Below are 18,684 nucleotides of genomic sequence, written 5' to 3'. Positions count from 1 at the left end.
GAGGTGATCGGAAGCCTCCAAGATAAAACTAACACATGGGATTACAAATGGTTCTTGTGGGGGGGGGGGGGAACACCGACCAGAAATTTTGTAGATGAAAGCAGAAAATGTTGGATTAGTCTCAGTATCCATGGAAAGAGGAACAGTGACAATGTTTCAGCTAACATTTCCTCTCAGCAGAATGGGTAAAAAGTTGGAAATGTAACAAGCTTTAGGCCAATGCAGAGAGAGGGAAGAGAAAAAAGAGCAAAGTACAATGGGATGCAATGAAACTGGAAAAGAAGCAGAAGACCAGACTGCAGAGATGTAGCGGAATTGTTTTCAAAATCATTGAGCTGAGTAGTGAGGCTGGAACGTGGTGATGTGCTGAACTGCGGAATGAATCTCTGTTCTTACAATGATCGGTGCTGGAGATCTAGGACAGCAGGATCACAACGGGAGTGGGTGGGAGAATTAAAATGAAGGTCACCGAGTGTAAAAGGGGTTCTGGGGGCGGAGGGTGTTCTATCGAGTTTTCATCCAATCTGCACAGTCTACCCTACCCAGATAAACCCGCATTGTGATTAGTATTTTGTCTACACTAAATGAAAGAAATACCACTAAATTGTGTCTTCACATGGAAGCCATGCTTCAAACCTTGGGCAGTTAGATGAGTAGCCATAGAATCATGAAGTCGATATGTACCGCCCATAAATAATTCAAGCCTAGTTTAATTGCAAAAGTAATCATAACTACAAGAATTACAACCTGATTACTAAAAATTGTCCTGACATTTCACTCTGATGTATTTCCATTCCTGGGATGACTCGCCATCCAGTAGGAAAGCCACCTTCCATTTCCACGTGCCTGCCCTTATAAGTTGACGCAATTAAGGTGAAGCAACACCTTGTTATGCACACTACAATGTGTAGTGATCTTAAAGGGCAAGTTAAGTGGAGCACAGTTACTGAAAGCTATTGTGTCCACACCTGTGATTTTGGTCTGGCAGAGAGCCAAAGTAAACACCAATAAAACTCGATCTCTATACCTACCACAGACAGCTATTTTATTTTAGTTAGTCATCGTATTTGTGAAGAGACAAAGCATATATTTTCTGAAAGGAGATATTTTGTATGTAACAGATAATACAATAGCTGTGATGTTCACAAATTATAAATTCCAGGTTGCAGTTGTGAAACATGTTTTCCACCAGATTGAGCAGGTATATCTAGAGCTTCAATATGGTATTTTGTTAGCTTGATGGATTTATGTACTGCTGACACTAACTCAGTGACAACTCATGCTCTTCTGTAGAACACAAGCTAGAATTCCATTCATTTTTTTGTGATTCTCACAATATAAAGTGACTTATGATTTGTGTAATTAAATGGTGAGACTTAGATCCTATTTATAAATAGCTTCTGGTACAGGCTGGCCACTGGGACGGACTTTCCCTGAGTCTTGTAGACTCAATAGTGGGTACTTTATGAGAAATTTGGATCAAAACCAATTTCTGCTAGTTTTGTGCCAAAACGTAACTAGGGCAAATTTACTTCCAAAACCTACCAATGGGGTTTATTGCAGTCGTGGTAGTTTGGGCAGCATCACTTGCACGATTTTACGGCAGGGAGCCTATACTGCCAGGGAGGGTGTCAGTAGACCTGACTTACACAAATCCAACCTGACCATAAATAATTAAAGAATTTTTCAAAATAGCAACAGTTAATTACAGAAATGCAAACTAATATTCATTAACTACTGGGAACAGTATATGTATGTTGCAGCTTAATCATGGGTAGCACAAGGGTGAACATGAAATATATTTGATGAAACGAAAGAATTATTGGATGTGTATGCAAAACAATATATTCAGATGAATGGATACTACTCAACAATATGGGGCAATTTCATTCTGATCATTTCTACTTTCCAGTCCTATTTAATCTGATTCTCATAAAGGCTTGGTTTTCTGATTGAACCATTGGATTGGCTTGTAGAAATCATCAACAAGTTCTTTTTTTAATGCATTAAAGTGCAGATTATCAGTAGCCATGTACATCCAGTGTCATTTTACATCATTAAATATGGTATAAAATATAATATTTCTATAAGATTGCACTAAACCAATTCCTGTTGTCCGTAGCTCAACTTGTACCAAAGTCCTCCTTTCTTATCACCTTTGTAATCACTGACCTACACTGTCATGTGTCATACCCTGATGGAGTGCCTGGTAAGGCTCTGAAAACTTGTGCTAACCATCTGTATTCAAGGACATTTTCAACATCTCATTGCTACGGTCATAAGTTCTCACCTTAGAGACATCCTTGCCATAGAGGGAGTACAAAGAAGGTTCACCAGATTGATTCTTGGGATGGCAGGACTTTCATATGAAGAAAGACTGGATGAACTAGGCTTGTACTCGTTGGAATTTAGAAGATTGAGGGGGGATCTGATTGAAACGTATAAAATCCTAAAGGGATTGGACAGGCTAGATGCAGGAAGATTGTTCCCGATGTTGGGGAAGTCTAGAACGAGGGGTCACGGTTTGAGGATAAAGGTGAAGCCTTTTAGGACTGAGATTAGGAAAAGCTTCTTCACACAGAGAGTGGTGAATCTGTGGAATTCTCTGCCACAGGAAACAGTTGAGGCCAGTTCATTGGCTATATTTAAGAGGGAGTTAGATATGGCCCTTGTGGCTATGGGGATCAGGGGGTATGGAGGGAAGGCTGGGGCAGGGTTCTGAGTTGGTTCTGAGATGATCAGCCATGATCATAATAAATGGCAGTGCAGGCTCGAAGGGCCGAATGGCCTACTCCTGCACCTATTTTCTATGTTTCTATGTTTCAAAAGGGCAACAATTATACCAGTGCCTAAGAAGAGTAGAGTGAGCTGCCTTAATGACTATCACTGAGTAGCACTCACATCTATGGTGATGTAATTCTTTGAGAGGTTGGTCATAGTTAGATTGGACTCCTGCCTCAGCAAGGACCTGGACCCACTGCAATTTGCCTATCACCACAATAGGTCAATGGCTGATGCAATCCCAATGGCTCTTCATATAGCCTTAGATCACCTGGACAACACAAACACCTATGTCGGGATGCTGTTTGTTGACTATAGCTCAGTATTTAACATCATCAGTCCCACAATCCTGATCAATAAGCTACAGAACCTAGGCCTCTATAACTCCTTCTGCAATTGGATCCTTAACTTCCTAATCGGAAGACCAGAATCTATGCAGATTGATGATAATATCTCCTTCTCGCTGATGGTAAACACTGCGCACCTCAGGAGTGTGTGTGCTTAGCCCACTGCTCTACTCTCTCTGTACCCATGACTGTGTGCCTAGGCATAGCTCAAATGCCATTTATGAATTTGCTGATGATACAGCCATCGTTGGTACAATCTCAGATGGAGATGAGAGGACATATAGTAGGATATGCCAACTAGTTGAGTGGTGTCACAGCAACTAACCTTGCACTCAATGTCAGTAAGACAAAAGAGCTGACTGTGGACTTTAGGAAGGGTAAGACAAGGAAACAAGAAACAATCCTCATAGAGGGATCAGAAGTGGAGAGGGTGAGCAGTTTCAAGTTCCTGGATGTCAAGATCACAGATTTAACCTGGCGCCACATCTCTATGCAGCTGTAAAGAAGGCAAGACAGCAGCTATATTTCATTAGGAGTTTGAAGAAATTTGGTTTGTCAACTAAATCACTTGAAAACTTCTATTTGTGTGCCATGGAGAACATTCTGACAGGCTCCATCACTATCTGGTATGGGGGGTGGGGGGGCAGTGGAAACTGCTGCACAGGACCAAAAGAAACTACAGAAAGTTGTAAAATTAGTCAGCTCCATCTTGGGTACTAGTCCCAATATTATTACATACATTACATTACATAGAATAGCACAGCACATTACAGGCCCTTCGGCCCACAATGTTGTGTCGACCCTCAAACCCTGCCTCCCATATACCCCCCCCACCTTAAATTCCTCCATATACCTGTCTAGTAGTCTCTTAAACTTCACTAGTGTATCTGCCTCCACCACTGACTCAGGCAGTGCAATCCATGCACCAACCACTCTCTGAGTAAAAAACCTTTCTCTAATATCCCCCTTGAACTTCCCACCCCTTACCTTAAAGCCATGTCCTCTTGTATTGAGCAGTGGTGCCCTGGGGAAGAGGCGCTGGCTATCCACTCTATCTATTCCTCTTATTATCAAAGACATCTTCAAGAAGCGGTGTCTCAGAAAGGCAGCGTCCATTATTAATGACCCCCATCACCTAGGGCATGCCCCCTTCTCACTGTTACCATCAGGAAGGAGGTACAGAAGCCTGAAGGCACACACTCAGCGATTCAGGAACAGCTTCTTCCCCTCTGCCATCCAATTCCTGAATGGACATTGAACCCATGAACACTACCTCACTTTTTAACTATATAATACTTCTGTTTTTGCATGATTTTCAATCTATTCAATATACATATACTGTAATTGATTGGTTTATTTAGTTATTTTTTTCTTCTATAATGTATTGTATTGAGCTGCTGCTGCTAAATTAAGAAGTTTCACGACACATGCTGGTGATGATAAACCTGATTCTGATTCTGATATGTAGAAGTCAGTTAACATACAGTTCCTACACAACCCAATGTACTACCTGTACAAGATATGCAAAACTTGGACAGAATGTTAACTTGACAAAGTACTTTTTCAAGACCACTGCTGAGATCTGCTGGTATTCTGGTGTTGCAAATGATTATTATGTGGAAGAGAACATGTCAAAAGAGTAGCATGCTGTACTTATGAGACATTCTGCACTGTGACTGCCACATTCCAAAAAAAAAACAAAGACTTCGATGGAAGTTATATTCAGGACTTCAAACAGTAGTCAAGATATGGGTTAAAATTACCACGGGAGATAGAAAAGGCAGTCAGGAGAGGGAAGGGCAGAAGTCAGAGGCTAGAGAGCACCCCTGTGGCTATACCCCTTGACAATTAGTACTACTGCTTGAGTACTGTTGGGGGGACGGCCTACCTGGGGGAAGCAACCGTGGCTGCGCCTCTGGCACAGAGTCTGGCCCTATGGCTCAGAAGGGTAGGGAAAGGAAGAGGATGGGAGCAGTCATAGGGGACTCTGTAGTTAGGGGGTCACACAGGCGATTCTGTGGACGCAGAAAAGAAGCATGGATGGTAGTTTGCCTCCCAGGTGCCAGGGTGCGGGATTTTTCTGATCATGTCCACAATATCCTGAAGTGGGAAGGTCGTGATACATATCGGTACCAACGACATAGGCAGGAAAAGAGAGGAGGTCCTGAGAGCAGACTACAGCAAGCTAGGAAGGAAGTTGAGAAGCAGGACCGCAAAGGTGGTGATCTCGGGATTACTGCCTGCACCATGTGACAGTGAGTATAGGAATAGAATGAGGTGGAGGATAAATGCGTGGCTGAGGAATTGGAGCGGGGGCAGGGATTCAGATTTCTGGATCATTGGGACCTCTTTTGGGGCAAGAGTGACCTGTACAAAAAGGACAGGTTGCACTTGAATCCCAGGGAGACCAATATCCTGGCAGGGAGGTTTGCTAAGGCTACTGGGAAGAGTTAAAAACTAGAATTGCTGGGGGGTGGGAACCAAACTGAAGAGACGGAGCAAGAGGCAGTTGGCTCACAAATAGAGAAAGATTGGAGACAGTGCGAGAGGGAGGGTAAACAGGTGATAGAGAAGGGACGCACTCAGACCGATGGTTTGAGATGTGTCTATTTTAAAGCAAGGAGTATTATCAACAAAGCAGTTGAGCTTAGAGCGTGGATCAGTACTTGGAGCTATGATGTTGTGGCCATTACAGAGACTTGGATAGCTCAGGGGCAGGAATAGTTACTTCGAGTGCCAGGCTTTAGATGTTTCAGAAAGGACAAGGAAGGAGGCAAAAAAAGGTGGGGGCATGGCACTGTTGATCAGAGATAGTGCAACAGCTGCAGAAAAGGAGGAAGACATAGAGGGATTGTCTACGGAGTCTCTCTGGGTGGAAGTTAGGAACAGAAAGGGGTCAATAACTCTACTGGGGGGTTTTTATAGACCACCCAATAGTAACAGGGACATCGAGGAGCAGATAGGGAGGCAGATTCTGGAAAGATGTAATAATAACAGGGTTGTTGTGGTTGGAGATATTAATTTCCCAAATATCAATTGGCATGTCCCTAGAGTGAGAGGTTTAGATGGGGTGGAGTTTGTTAGGTGTGTTCAGGAAGGTTTCTTGACACAGTATGTAGATAAGCCTACAAGAGGAGAAGCTGTACTTGATCTGGCATTGGGAAATGAACCTTGTCAGGTGTCAGGTCTCTCAGTGGGAGAGCATTTTGGAGATTGTGATCACAATTCTATCTCCTTTACCATAGCATTGGAGAGGGATAGGAACAGACAAGTTAGGAAAATGTTTAATTGGAGTAAGGGGAAATATGAGACTATCAGGCTGGAACTTGGAAGCATAAATTGGAAACAGATGTTCTCAGGGAAATATACGGAAGAAATGTGGCATATGTTCAGGGGATATTTGCATGGAGTTCTGCATAGGTACATTCCAATGAGGCAGGGGAAGGATTGTAGGGTTCAGGAACTGTGGTCTACAAAGGTTGTTGTAAATCTAGTCAAGAAGAAAAGAAAAGCTTACGAAACGTTCAAAAAACTAGGTAATAATAGAGATCTAGAAGATTATAAGGCTATCAGGAAGGAGCTTAAGAAAGGGCCTTGAAAAGGCCTTGGCGGACAGGATTAAGGAAAACCCCAAGGCATTCTGCAAGTATGTGAAGAGCAAGAGGATAAGACGTGAAAGAATAGGACCTATCAAGTGTGACAGTGAGAAAGTGGGTATGGAACCGGAGGAAATAGCAGAGGTACTTAATGAATACTTTACTTCAGTATTCACACGGAAAAGGATATTGGCGATTATAGGGATGACCTACAGTGGATTGAAAAGCTTGAGCACGTAGATATTAATCAAGAGGATGTGCAGGAGCTTTTGGAAAGCATCAAGTTGGATAAATCACTGGGACTGGATGAGATGTACCCTAGGCTACTGTGGGAGGCAAGGGAGGAGATTGCTGAGCCTCTGGCGATGATCTTTGCATCATCAATGGGGATGGGAGAGGTTCCGGAGGATTGGAGGGTTGCAGATGTTGTTCCATTATTCAAGAGAAGGAGTAGAGATAGCCCAGGAAATTATAGACAAGTGAGTCTTACTTCAGTGGTTGGTAAGTTGATGGAGAAGATCTTGAGAGGCAGGATTTATGAACATTTGGAGAGGCATAATATGATTAGGAATAGTCAGCATGGCTTTGTGAAAGGCAGGTCATGCCTTACAAGCCTGAGTGAATTTTTTGAGGTTGTGACTAAACACATTGATGAAGGTAGAGCAGTAGATATAGTGTATATGGATTTCAGCAAGGCATTTGACAAGGTACCCCATGCAAGGCTTACTGAGAAAGTAAGGAGGCATGGGATCCAAAGGGGCATTGCTTTGTGGATCCAGAACTGGCTTGCCCACAGAAGGCAAAATGTGGTTGTAGATGGGTCATATTCTGCATGGAGGTTGGTGACCAGTGGTGTGCCTCAGGGATCTGTTCTGGGACCCCTGCTCTTTGTGATTTTTATAAATGACCTGGATGAGGAAGTGGAGGGATGGGTTAGAAAATTTGCTGATGACATAAAGGTTGGGGGTGTTGTGGATAGTGTGGAAGGCTGTCAGAGGTTACAGCGGGACATTGATAGGATGCAAAACTGGGTGGAGAAGTGGCAGATGGAGTTCAACCCAGATAAGTGTGAAGTGGTTCATTTTGGAAGGTCAAATATGATGACAGAATTTAGTATTAATGGTAAGACTCTTGGCAGTGTGAAGGATCAGAGGAATCTTGGGGTCCGAGTCCATAGGACACTCAAAGCTGCTGTGCAGGTTGACTTTGTGGTTAAGAAAACATACGGTGCATTGGCCTTCATCAATTGTGGGATTGAGTTTAGGAGCTGAGAGGTAATGTTGCAGCTATATAGGACCCTGGTCAGACCCCACTTGGAGTACTGTGCTCAGTTCTGGTCGCCTCACTATAGGAAAAATGTGGAAACCATAGAAAAGGTGCAGAGGAGATTCACAAGGATGTTGCCTGGATTGGGGAGCATGCCTTATGAGCAGCGGTCCCCAACCACCGGGCCGCAAAGCACGTGCTACTGGGCCGCGAGGAAATGATATGAGTCAGCTGCCCCTTTCCTCATTCCCTGTCACGCACTGTTGAACTTGAACATAGGGTTGCCAACTGTCCTGTATTTGCCGGGACATCCCGTATATTGGGCTAAATTGGTTTGTCCCACACAGGACCGCCCTTGTCCCGTATTTCCCCCGCTAAGGTAGAGCATTCCTATGAACCCTTTCGTGCCGAAATGGCGTAAAGCGAAGAAACAATTACCATTAATTTATATGGGAAAAATCTTTGAGCATTCCCAGACCCAAAAAATAACCTACCAAGTCATACCAAATAACACATAAAACCTAAAATAACACTAACATATAGTAAAAACAGGAATGATATGATAAGTACACAGCCTATATAAAGTAGAAATAATGTATGTACAGTTTAGTCAGGAAGATTAAGCCAAAACCGATTCGTGGGAAAAAAAATCGGCACGTACGCGCATGCGTACAGGTGCCCGCGCAAGTCTTCATGGTCATGGTAGTCTTTCCTGGAGTAAAGTGTCCCGGGATTTGTCTGCTACTTTTGTCCCTTATTTGGGAGTGAGAAAGTTGGCAACCCTAACTGTAAAAGACATGTTGAGGTGAGTTTAACCCTACTTGAACCACCCCCACCCCCCCCCCGGGTCGGCCGGTCCTCAAGAATATTGTCAATATTAAACCAGTCCGTGGTGCAAAAAAGGTTGGGGACCCCTGGCTTATGAGAATAGGTTGAATGAACCCGGCCTTTTCTCCTTGGAGTGATGGAGGATGAGAGGTGACCTGATAGAGGTGTATAAGATGATGAGAGGCATTGATTGTGTGGATAGTCAGAGGCTTTTTCCCAGGGCTGAAATGGCTAGCACAAGTGGGCACAGTTTTAAGGTGCTTGGAAGTAGGTACAGAGGAGAAGTCAGGGGTAAGTTTTTTAACACAGAGAGTGGTGAGTGCGTGGAATGGGCTGCCAGTGACGGTGGTGGAGGCGGATACAATAAGGTCTTTTAAGAGACTTCTGGACAGGTACATGCTTAGAAAAATAGCGGGCTATGGGTAACCCTAGGTAATTTCTAAGGTAGGGACATGTTAGACATAGCTTTGTGGGCCGAAGGGCCTGTATTGTGTTGTAGGTGTCTATGTTTCCATGTTTCTATGTTTCTATGTAATAAGGACAATGTTACGATGGTCATGGGGATATCAAAATGCGGGTAGATTGGAAAATCTGATTGGTGCTGGATCTCAAGAGAAGGAATTTGTAGAATGCCTACAAAATGGCTTTTAAGAATATCCTGTGGATGAGCCCACTATGGAAAAGGCAATGTGGATTAGGTGTTGTGTAATGAACCAGATTTGATTAGGGAGCTTAATTAAATAAAGCCCTAAGGAAGCCATGCTGAACAAATCATAGAATTTGCCCTGAAGTTCAATAGAGAAAACCTAAATTCAATTGTATCGGAATTACAGTTGGGTTGAGGTAACTAAAGAGGCGTGAGAGAGTAGCTGGCCAAAGTTGATTGCAGGAGGACAATAGCAGGGATGATGGTAGAGCAGCAGTAGCTGGAGAATCTGAGAGTAATTCAGCAGACACAGGATCAGCTTATCCCAAAGAAGAGGAAGCACTCTAACAAGAGAATGAGGCAACCATCACTAACAAGGGAAGCTAAAGACAGCATAAAACAAAAGAGTAGGCATACGGGGGATTTCTTCTACATCCCTATATAAAGCAAAAATTAGTGGAAGTGAGAGGATTGGGAAGCTTTTAAAAACAAACAGACAGCAATTTAAAAAAGAACAATAAAGACAGAAAAGATGAAATATGAAGGTAAGCTAGCAAATAATATCAAAGAGGAAGCCAAATGTTTTTCAGACAAATAAAGAGCAAATGAGAGGCAAGGATGGACATCAGACCACTGGAAAATGATGGAGGATTGATAGTGTTGCAGAACAAAGAAATGGGGGGAGAACCGAATAATTATTTTGTATCAGTCTTCATTGTGGAAGACACCAGCAGTATATCAGAAATTGAGAGTATCAGAGGGCAGAAGTGTATGTAATTGTTATCACTGAGGAGAAGGTGCTTGGGAAGCTGAAAGGCCTGAAGGCAGATACATCAGCTGAAACAGATGGACTACACCCTAAGGTTCTGAAAGAGGTAGCTGAAGAGATTGTAGATAGAGTAATGATCTTTCAAGAATCACCAGATTTCGGTATGGTTCCTAAGGACTAAAATATTGCAAATATCACTCCACTCTTTAAGAAGAAAGAGAGGCAAACAACATGAAATTATAAGCCAGTTAGCCTGACCACAGTGGCTGGCAAGATATTAGACTCCTTTATTAAAGATGAGGCTTTAGGCTATTTGGTGATACACAATCAAATAGGTCAAAGTTAGCATGGGTCAGAGTTTCTTCCCTTTAGAAGAAATTTTGCCTGGCAAACCTGTTGGAATTCTTTGAAGAAATAACAGGCAGAAGAGACAAAGGAGAGTCAGTGGGTGTTGTTTACTTGGATTTTCAGGAGTCCTTTGACAAGGCGCTGCATGTGATGTTGCTATACATGATAAAAGCCCATGATATGACAAGAAGGATACCAGAATGGTTGGCTACCAGTGACTAGTGGTTCTCCTCAAGGGTCAGTGTTGGGTCCACTACTTTTCACATTATATGTTAATGATCTGGATGATGGAAGTGGTGGCTTTGTGGCCAGCTTTGCAGATGATACAAAGATAAGTGGAGAGGTAAGTACTGTTGAAGAAACAGGGAGTTTGCAGAAGGATTTCAACAGGTTCAGAGAATGGGCAAAAAAGAGGCAGAGGGAATACAATATAGGGAAGTGTATGGCCCTGCGCCTTGGTAGAAGGAATAAAGGCAGAGAGTATTTTCTAAACCGGGAATGAATTCAGAAGGGGACTTGGGAGTCCTCGTGCAGGATTCCCTAAAGGTTAACTTACGGGTTAAGTTGGTAGCAAATAAGGAAAATGTAATGTTAGCATTCACCTTGAGAGGATTTGAATATAAAAGCAAGGATGTAATGCTGACACTTCATATGGCATTAGTCAAGCTATATTTGGAGTATTGTGAGCAGTTTTGGGTTCCATATCTCAGAAGGGATGTGCTGGAACTGGAGAGGGCCTACAGGAGGTTTAACAGAATGATCCTGGGATAGACACAAGATTATTGTTAAAGATTATTTTAAACAAGAGAAGAATTAGCCTAATACATTGAAATATCAATACAAACAGTGAAATGCATTGTTTTGCGCCAATGACAAACACATTCCGATGAAATCTATCAAATATTGAAAGGCCTAGATAGAGTGGATGTGTGGAGGGTGTTTCCGATAGTGGGAGAATCGTGACCAAAGGACACGGCCTCAGAATAGAAGGATGTTCCTTTAGAGGAGAGATGAGGAGGAATCTTATAAACACAAGAGATTGTGCAGATGCTGGAAATCCAAAGCAACCCATACAAAATGCAGGAGGAATTCAGCAGGTCAGACAGCATCTAAGGAAAGGAATAAACAGGCCAAGACCTTCCATCAGGACTGGAAAGGAAAGGGGAAGAAGCCAGAATAAGAAGTTGGAGGAGGGGAAAGAGTGCAAGTGAGAAGGTGACAGGTGAAACCTGGTGAGGGGGAAGATAGGTGGGTGGGAGAAGGGGAGGGGATTGCAGTGAAAATCTGGGAGGCGATACATGAAAAAGGAAAAGGGCAGAAGAAGAAGAAGGAATCTGGTACAAGTGGAGAGTGGACCATGAGAAAAAGGGAAGGAGAAGGGACACTAGGGGAGGCAATATTCAGGTGAGAAGAAATGTGGAAAATGGAAGAAGAGAGAAGATAGAGGGGTTTAAAATTATCATGTTAGAGAAACTGAACTTCAAATGATCAAGTTGGAGGCTACCCAGATTTTGCTCCTCCAACCTGAGAGCGGCCTCATTGTGGCAGTAGAGGAGGCCATGGACTGACATGTCAGAATGGGAATCAGGGTTGGAATTAAAATGGTTGGCTATTGGGAAATAATGCTTATAGTGAACAGAGCAAAGATGCTCGACAAAACGCTCCCCAATCTACATTAAGTCTCATCGATATAGAGGAGGCTGCACCAGGAGCACCTGATACAGGAAATGCGGAGGACAGCTCCAATGCCATATTTAAATTTGCTGATGATACCATTGTCATCGGCCAATTCAAAGGTGGCGATGAATCAGCATATAGGAGGGAGATTGAAAATCTGGCTGAGTGGTGCCACAACAATAACCTCTCACTGAATGCCAGTGATTATGATGGATTACTAACTTCAGGAAGAGGAAACCAGAAGTGCATGAGCCAGTCCTCATCAGGGGATCAAAGTTGGAGAGGGTCAGCAACTTTAGATTCCTCGGTGTTATAATTCTGGGAGATCTGTCCTGGGCCCAGCACGCAAGTGCTATTACAAAGAAAGCACAGCAGCACCTCTACTTTCTTAGAAGTTTACGAAGATTCAACAAAAAAGATTAATCTAAAACTTTGACAGGATTCAAACCATCAGATTCAGGAACAGTTATTACCCCTCAACCATCACACCCTTCAACCTCACTTGCCCCATCACTAAACTGTCCCACAACCTATGGACACACTTTCAAGGACTCTTTGTCTCATGTACTTGATATTTATTGCTTATTTACTTATATTATTGTTTCCTCTTTTTGCATTTGCACAGTTTGTTGTCTTCCGCACTCTGGTTGAATGCCTTAGTTGGGCAGTCTTTCATTGATTCTGTTATAATTATTATTCCACAGATTTGTTGAGTGTCCCCACAAGAAATTTAATCTCAGGGTTGTACATGGTGATAAATATGTACTTTGATAATCAAACTTATTGTGAACTTTGAACCCTTGCCCAATGAGGCAATGTCAAAAGACAGACACAGACTAAACTATATTGTAAAGTTTTGCAAATATGTCTGCACTGAAGCAGAAAATAACAGAAATGAAACTGCTAAGATACTCAGTGTCACTCTCTGTGAGGCTGCCTGTCTTACTAAGAGGAACCTATATCAGATCAATATTCTTAGTGCTGATTGGGGATTGCTCTCCTGATGATAAGGTGGAACTTCATTCTGTCATACTTCATCCGCAGAGCAGCGCACAAAGTTTGAGAAAATTTGATCAGTGTATGTCCATAGTTATGAAACAATTACTGTAAGACCATGAGACATGGGGCAGAATTGGGCCATTCGGCCCATCGAATCTACTGTGCCATTTGATCATGACTGATTTATTTCCCCTCACCCCATTATCCCACCTTCTCCCATAACCTTTGACACTGTTACTAATTAAATACCTATCAAACTCCACTTTAAGTACAGTATATCCAATGACTTGACACCCACAGCCACATATGGCTATGACTCCATAGATTCACTGCCCTCTTGTTAAAGAAATAAAAGTTCAAAGTAAATTTAATATCAAAGTACATACATATATGAATCCATATACAACTGAGAGATTCGTTTTCTTGCGGGCCTTCACAGTAAGTACAAGAAACACAATAGAATCAAAGAAAGAGCAGCCCCAACAGGACGTACAACAACCCATGTGCAAAAGACCACAAACTGTGCAGTGCAAAATGAGAAAAGAAACAGAACAATAATAAACTGGACTGGGCTGTATCCATTACTTTTTGTAGGAATTTCCATTCAAGGGCATTAGTGTTTCCACGCCAGGTTGTGATGCAGCCAGTAAATACACTCTCCACTACACATCTGTAGGGGTTTGTCAAAGTTTTAGATGCCGAACCTCCCCAAACTCCCAGTGAAGTAGAGATGCTGCATGCTTTCTTCACCCAGGTCTGACATTTAAATTTAAAGCAGTGTGCTATGTCACTTTCAAATTTATAGCAGTGTTTCACTGCAGACCAAAGTGAATTTCAACCACAACGTGTCCTAATGGCATTAATGCTGTCAGGGTAATTTCATCTACTCTGCTCTTTGTTCACAGCCTGACGTGGATAAAGCAGTGGAGGCAGCAAGAGCAGCATTCCAGCAAGGTTCCCCATGGAGAAAGCTGGACACTTCAGCCAGGGGAAGACTCTTGTGTAAATGGGCTGACCTCATTGAGCGAGACCGACACATCTTGGCCGTAAGACACGATAATATTTAGTTCTGTGCGCACGTCTGTCATGTGACTGTGAATGCCAAGCTATCGTGGTATTAGTATCAACTCTTGTACTTTGTCCCCTGTGAAGTTTGATTAAATGCTGCATTTATAAATCTTAAAATTACCTCCTCAAAACATCCAGTCTTATGTAAATTTTAATTAATTATTGAACATTACAGGAAATTGTAAGTATGGAATGTTTTGTGGTTATAGAATTACATCATATACACTATAAAGAACAAATGGTATATTACTAATAGCGACCAACAATTATTAAGAGTAATTTTGTATCTTGATGATATTCTGCTTTCTTAAAGAATTCTGTTCCCAATATTTGAACTGAACAAAGAACATGTAAATCAGTAACTGAGAACCAAATTAAGGATCCATTATCTATAGATGAATAAAGCATCTCTTCTTCAAATGAAGAAAACTCTTGTAAGATTGACTATTAGTTAATGCATGGTTTACTCCATTTGACAGATGACAATTGGTGCTAGTTTCTTATAGCATTATACGAAATCAGTGAGAGAGACACAGCACAGAAACAGATCCTTCAGCTCATCAATGACATCCCTTTTGAATAGATTAGGAGGAATTTCTTTAGCCAGAAGGCCATGAATATGTGGAATTCATTGCCACAGATGGCTGTGGAGGTCAAGTCATTGGGTATATTAAAACAGATCTTGATAATTTCTTGAACAGGAGATAATTGGCAGATGCTGGAAATGCAAGCAACACACATGAAGTGCTGGAGGAGCTCAGTCGGCCAGGCAGCATCTATGGGAAAAGGTCCTGCCGAAGGGTCTCGGCCCGAAACGTCGACTGTACATTTTTCCACAGATGTTGCCTGGCCTGCTGAGTTCCTCCAGCAATTTGTGTGTGTTGCTTTGAAAATTTGTTGATTAGTAAGGGTGGCAAAGGTTACGGGGAGAAGGCAGGTGATCGGGATTAGAGCAGAGTTCCCAACTTTTTTTATGCCATGGACCAATACCATTAAGCAAGGGATCCATGGATCCGAAGTTGGAAACCCCTGGGTTAGAGGGATAGTATATTAGCTATGATGTAATGGCAGTGCAGACTCAATGGGCAGAATGGCCTAATTCTTCTCCTGGTCTAAGTTGACCATCAATCATCCAATTACACAAATCTGATGTCAGAAAATATAAAGGAGGCTTGATCTAAAATGTAGAGCAGCAAAGATGATTAAGCAGTGAGTAATAATTTTAATAATAAACTGCAAAATTACAAGCCATGAGGGGCCACAAAACAAGAGAGAACAGATACTTAACACAGCAAGGCAACGAGGTAACTGAAGGCTAGGAGCAACTGGTTGAGGCTGGCTGGTTTGAATGAGTAAACAAGGATTGTGAAAGAGAGCAGAGTTTAAATGGGCTGCAGGGTGACGATTTGGAAACAAGGAGCAGTGACTCCTTTCAGCTGGGCGGAGGCTGGGAGATGCTTGCCTATGGAAGCCTAGCGGGACTCCTCCCTGCCACGGCCAACACTCGATGGTCCAGGGTGATCCCGGACGGATCCAGTGTAATGCTTCGATAAGCGATGGCTGCAAGATGGCAGCCAAGGCCTCTCCCCCGGGCGGTACCCTTACCATTTGACCAGGTGCTGCACACCTGATCCACAACAATGTGAATCCATTAACCAGCGAACCATGTACGCTGGACCTCATTCCACCATCCTCGCTTCCAGAGACGGGTTGAGTGGTCCACGGACAGTGGGCTGGAGGCAGGACACATGGATGGTAGGTGTGATCCTGTGGGATGGTGGCAGCAGGAGATGGTAAGTGACTGCATTGATGCAATGGGCCACCTTAAAGGGACCAATGAACCGAGGCGAGAGCTTGCGGGAGTTTGTGCACTGGGCAAATCTCGGGTGGACAGCCAGACACCGACCCCAGGCTGGAGTGGTCTGACTGGGTGCCAGCAGCAGTTAGATATGGTTGGAAGGTAGGATGGCATTCCAGCAACGGCAAACCTGCTCCCTGACGGACAGGGCCTCCGCCGTTGGCTCTTCTGTAGGGAACAACGGAGGCTGGTAGCCATGAAGCACTTCAAAGTGTGACATACTGTGGCAGAGGAGATGTGTTGGGATCGTTTGTCCCAGAGCAGGTACCTCTTCCACGTGGAAGGCGGTGAAGCATCACAGAAACTTCTCCACTTGCTGGTCGACTGTTTCTGACTGTCCATCGTTCACCAGATGATAGCCAGAGGACAAACTCACTAAGGTGTGGAGCAGGGGACAGAAGGCTTGCCAGAAGTGGGAGCTGGGTGTGGGCCCTGGTCCGACACGAGGCCTTGGGGGAAGCCATGGAAGTGAACTACATCTTGTGGAACCAGGTCCACCGACTCAATAACTGATGGAAGTCTGGGGAGAGCAAAAAAGTGGCCCATCTTGGAGAGCAGGCCCACCATTGTCCTGATCCTTGCGGCCTCATCAGATGTGACAAATCCATGGCGATGTAGGACCACGGTCACTGAGGGACCAGCAGGGGCCACAGGAGCCCAGAGGGCCACTGGTTGGAAGGATTGGAAAGGGCATATTGAGGACAGGCAGTGATGAATTGACATACATCCGCGATCATGGTGGGGTACCAGAACTGGCATTGCAAAAAAATCCAGGGTCCATTGTGTGCCTAGATGGCCAGAGAGGGGTGAGGAGTGGGCCCATTAGAGTGCTTCAGAGCACACGGCCAACTGTACATGCGGTTGTCAGGTGTGCTGGCTGGAGCAGGTTTGTGCTGTAGGGCCTGGTGGATCTGGCTCTTGTGGTCCCAGACAATCAGGGCGAGAATCTGGAGGATAGAACGCTGGGCTGAGGGTCAATCTCCACTTGAGTTTGGTTGAACTGTCGTGACAGAGCGTCCATCTTCTTGGATTTGGGTCAGTAGGAGATGAAGTTGAGTTGCTCAAAGAAGAGGGCTCACCAAACCTGGCGTGGTTTGAGTTGGTGGATCTGGTGAACAGTCCAGACTAGGACTGTTTCCCATGGGCTAATGTCTCCATTCCTCCAAGGTCCATTTGATGGAGAGTAGCTCAAACAGCACTGTGTAGAGTTGAATTTGCACGAGAAGATGCAGGGGTTTATCTTCCTTCCAGTCCTCACTCAGAGAGGATGGCCTGGTACCCACGTCAATGCATCCACGTCCACCGTAAAAGGTCCAGAGGGGTTCGGATGGTGGAGAATGGGGGCGGTGGTGAAGCATCTCTTCAGCTCCTTGAAAGCGTGACCCACAGCAGCAGAAGACATTATCCGTGAGCTAGGGAATTTCATGAGGGAGGGAAGAGGAGCGGCGATTTGGCTGATAGTTCCTGACGAAATGGCGATAGAAGTTGGAGAAGCCCAAGAAACGCTGTAGTTGAAGGAGCACAGCTGGGCCGTTCAGCAAAGGCATACACCTTCTCTGGGTCCATGACTATGCCTTGGGCTGAAAGGACATAACCGAGGAAGGAAGTGACTGGAGTGTGGAACTGGCATTTCTACACCCTGCAGTAGTGTTAGTTTTCAAGGAGATGCTGAAGGATTGAATGAATTTGACTGACGTGGTCTTGTGGGTCCTTGAAGAAGATGAGGATATCATCGAAGTAGATGAATACATACCTGTGTAGCATGTCTTGAAAGATCTCATTAACAAAAGCTTCGAAAACGACCGGACTGTTGGAAAATCTGAAAGGCATCACCAAGTAATTGTTGTAACCAGTGAGTGTTATGAAGACAGTCTTCCACTCATCCCCTGGCCATTACTGATAGGCTGTACGGACTCTGTAGATCCAGTTTGGTGAAGATCTGGGTCCTGCAGAGAGTTTCAAATGCACTATCCGTTAAGGGGAGAAGGTAGCAATTCTTTATGGTGAATTTATTGAGTCCACAGTACAAGGATGAAGACCCCATCTTTGTTTTTGACGAAGAAGAATCCTGCACCGGCTGGGTGCTGGGATGGTTGAAAGAAGCTGTGCTGTAAAGCTTCAGCGATGGAATCATTCATGGCTTAGGTCTCAGGAGGGGAGAGGGAGAGGAAGGTGTGAGGGGGAGGGATAGACGGAGGCAGACTATGGTGCTGGAATGAGAGACTGGAGGGGGTGGGGGGAGGGAAGGGGGATGTGGGGGAGCCTAGCAGACAGAAGGCCCCTTAACCCTTTCTAGTGCTGCCATTTTCCTAGACATAGTGAGTATTTGATGCATTGCTGAATAGTGGCTCCACAATAAGTGCCCAAGTTGTTTCTCCACTGACGCTCACACTCTTGGGGGTTGGGGGGCCATAGTTAAGAGAGTTCTCCCTAACTGCATGGATTCTGGAGTATTCGATGATTAGGGTCCTGCAGTCCGATATGGTGCGGGGAATGGAACT

At 44.0% G+C, this 18,684-nt stretch overlaps 1 protein-coding gene across 1 annotated transcript in view; it reads left to right on the top strand.

Annotated features, from left to right (window-relative positions):
• aldh1a3 (aldehyde dehydrogenase 1 family, member A3) overlaps positions 1-18,684 on the top strand; it is a 127,176-nt gene that overhangs the window by 54,246 nt on the left and 54,246 nt on the right. Inside the window, exon 3 of the mRNA XM_063066521.1 lies at positions 14,163-14,303. Within this exon, the coding sequence (XP_062922591.1) occupies positions 14,163-14,303 (141 nt within the window). The remainder of the gene's footprint in view (positions 1-14,162; positions 14,304-18,684) is intronic.

This window comes from Mobula hypostoma, chromosome 13, assembly GCF_963921235.1.
Source record: "Mobula hypostoma chromosome 13, sMobHyp1.1, whole genome shotgun sequence".
NCBI lineage: Eukaryota > Metazoa > Chordata > Chondrichthyes > Myliobatiformes > Myliobatidae > Mobula > Mobula hypostoma.
Note: the sequence above shows the minus strand (reverse complement) of the source record. Positions and strands in the feature narration are given on the sequence as shown.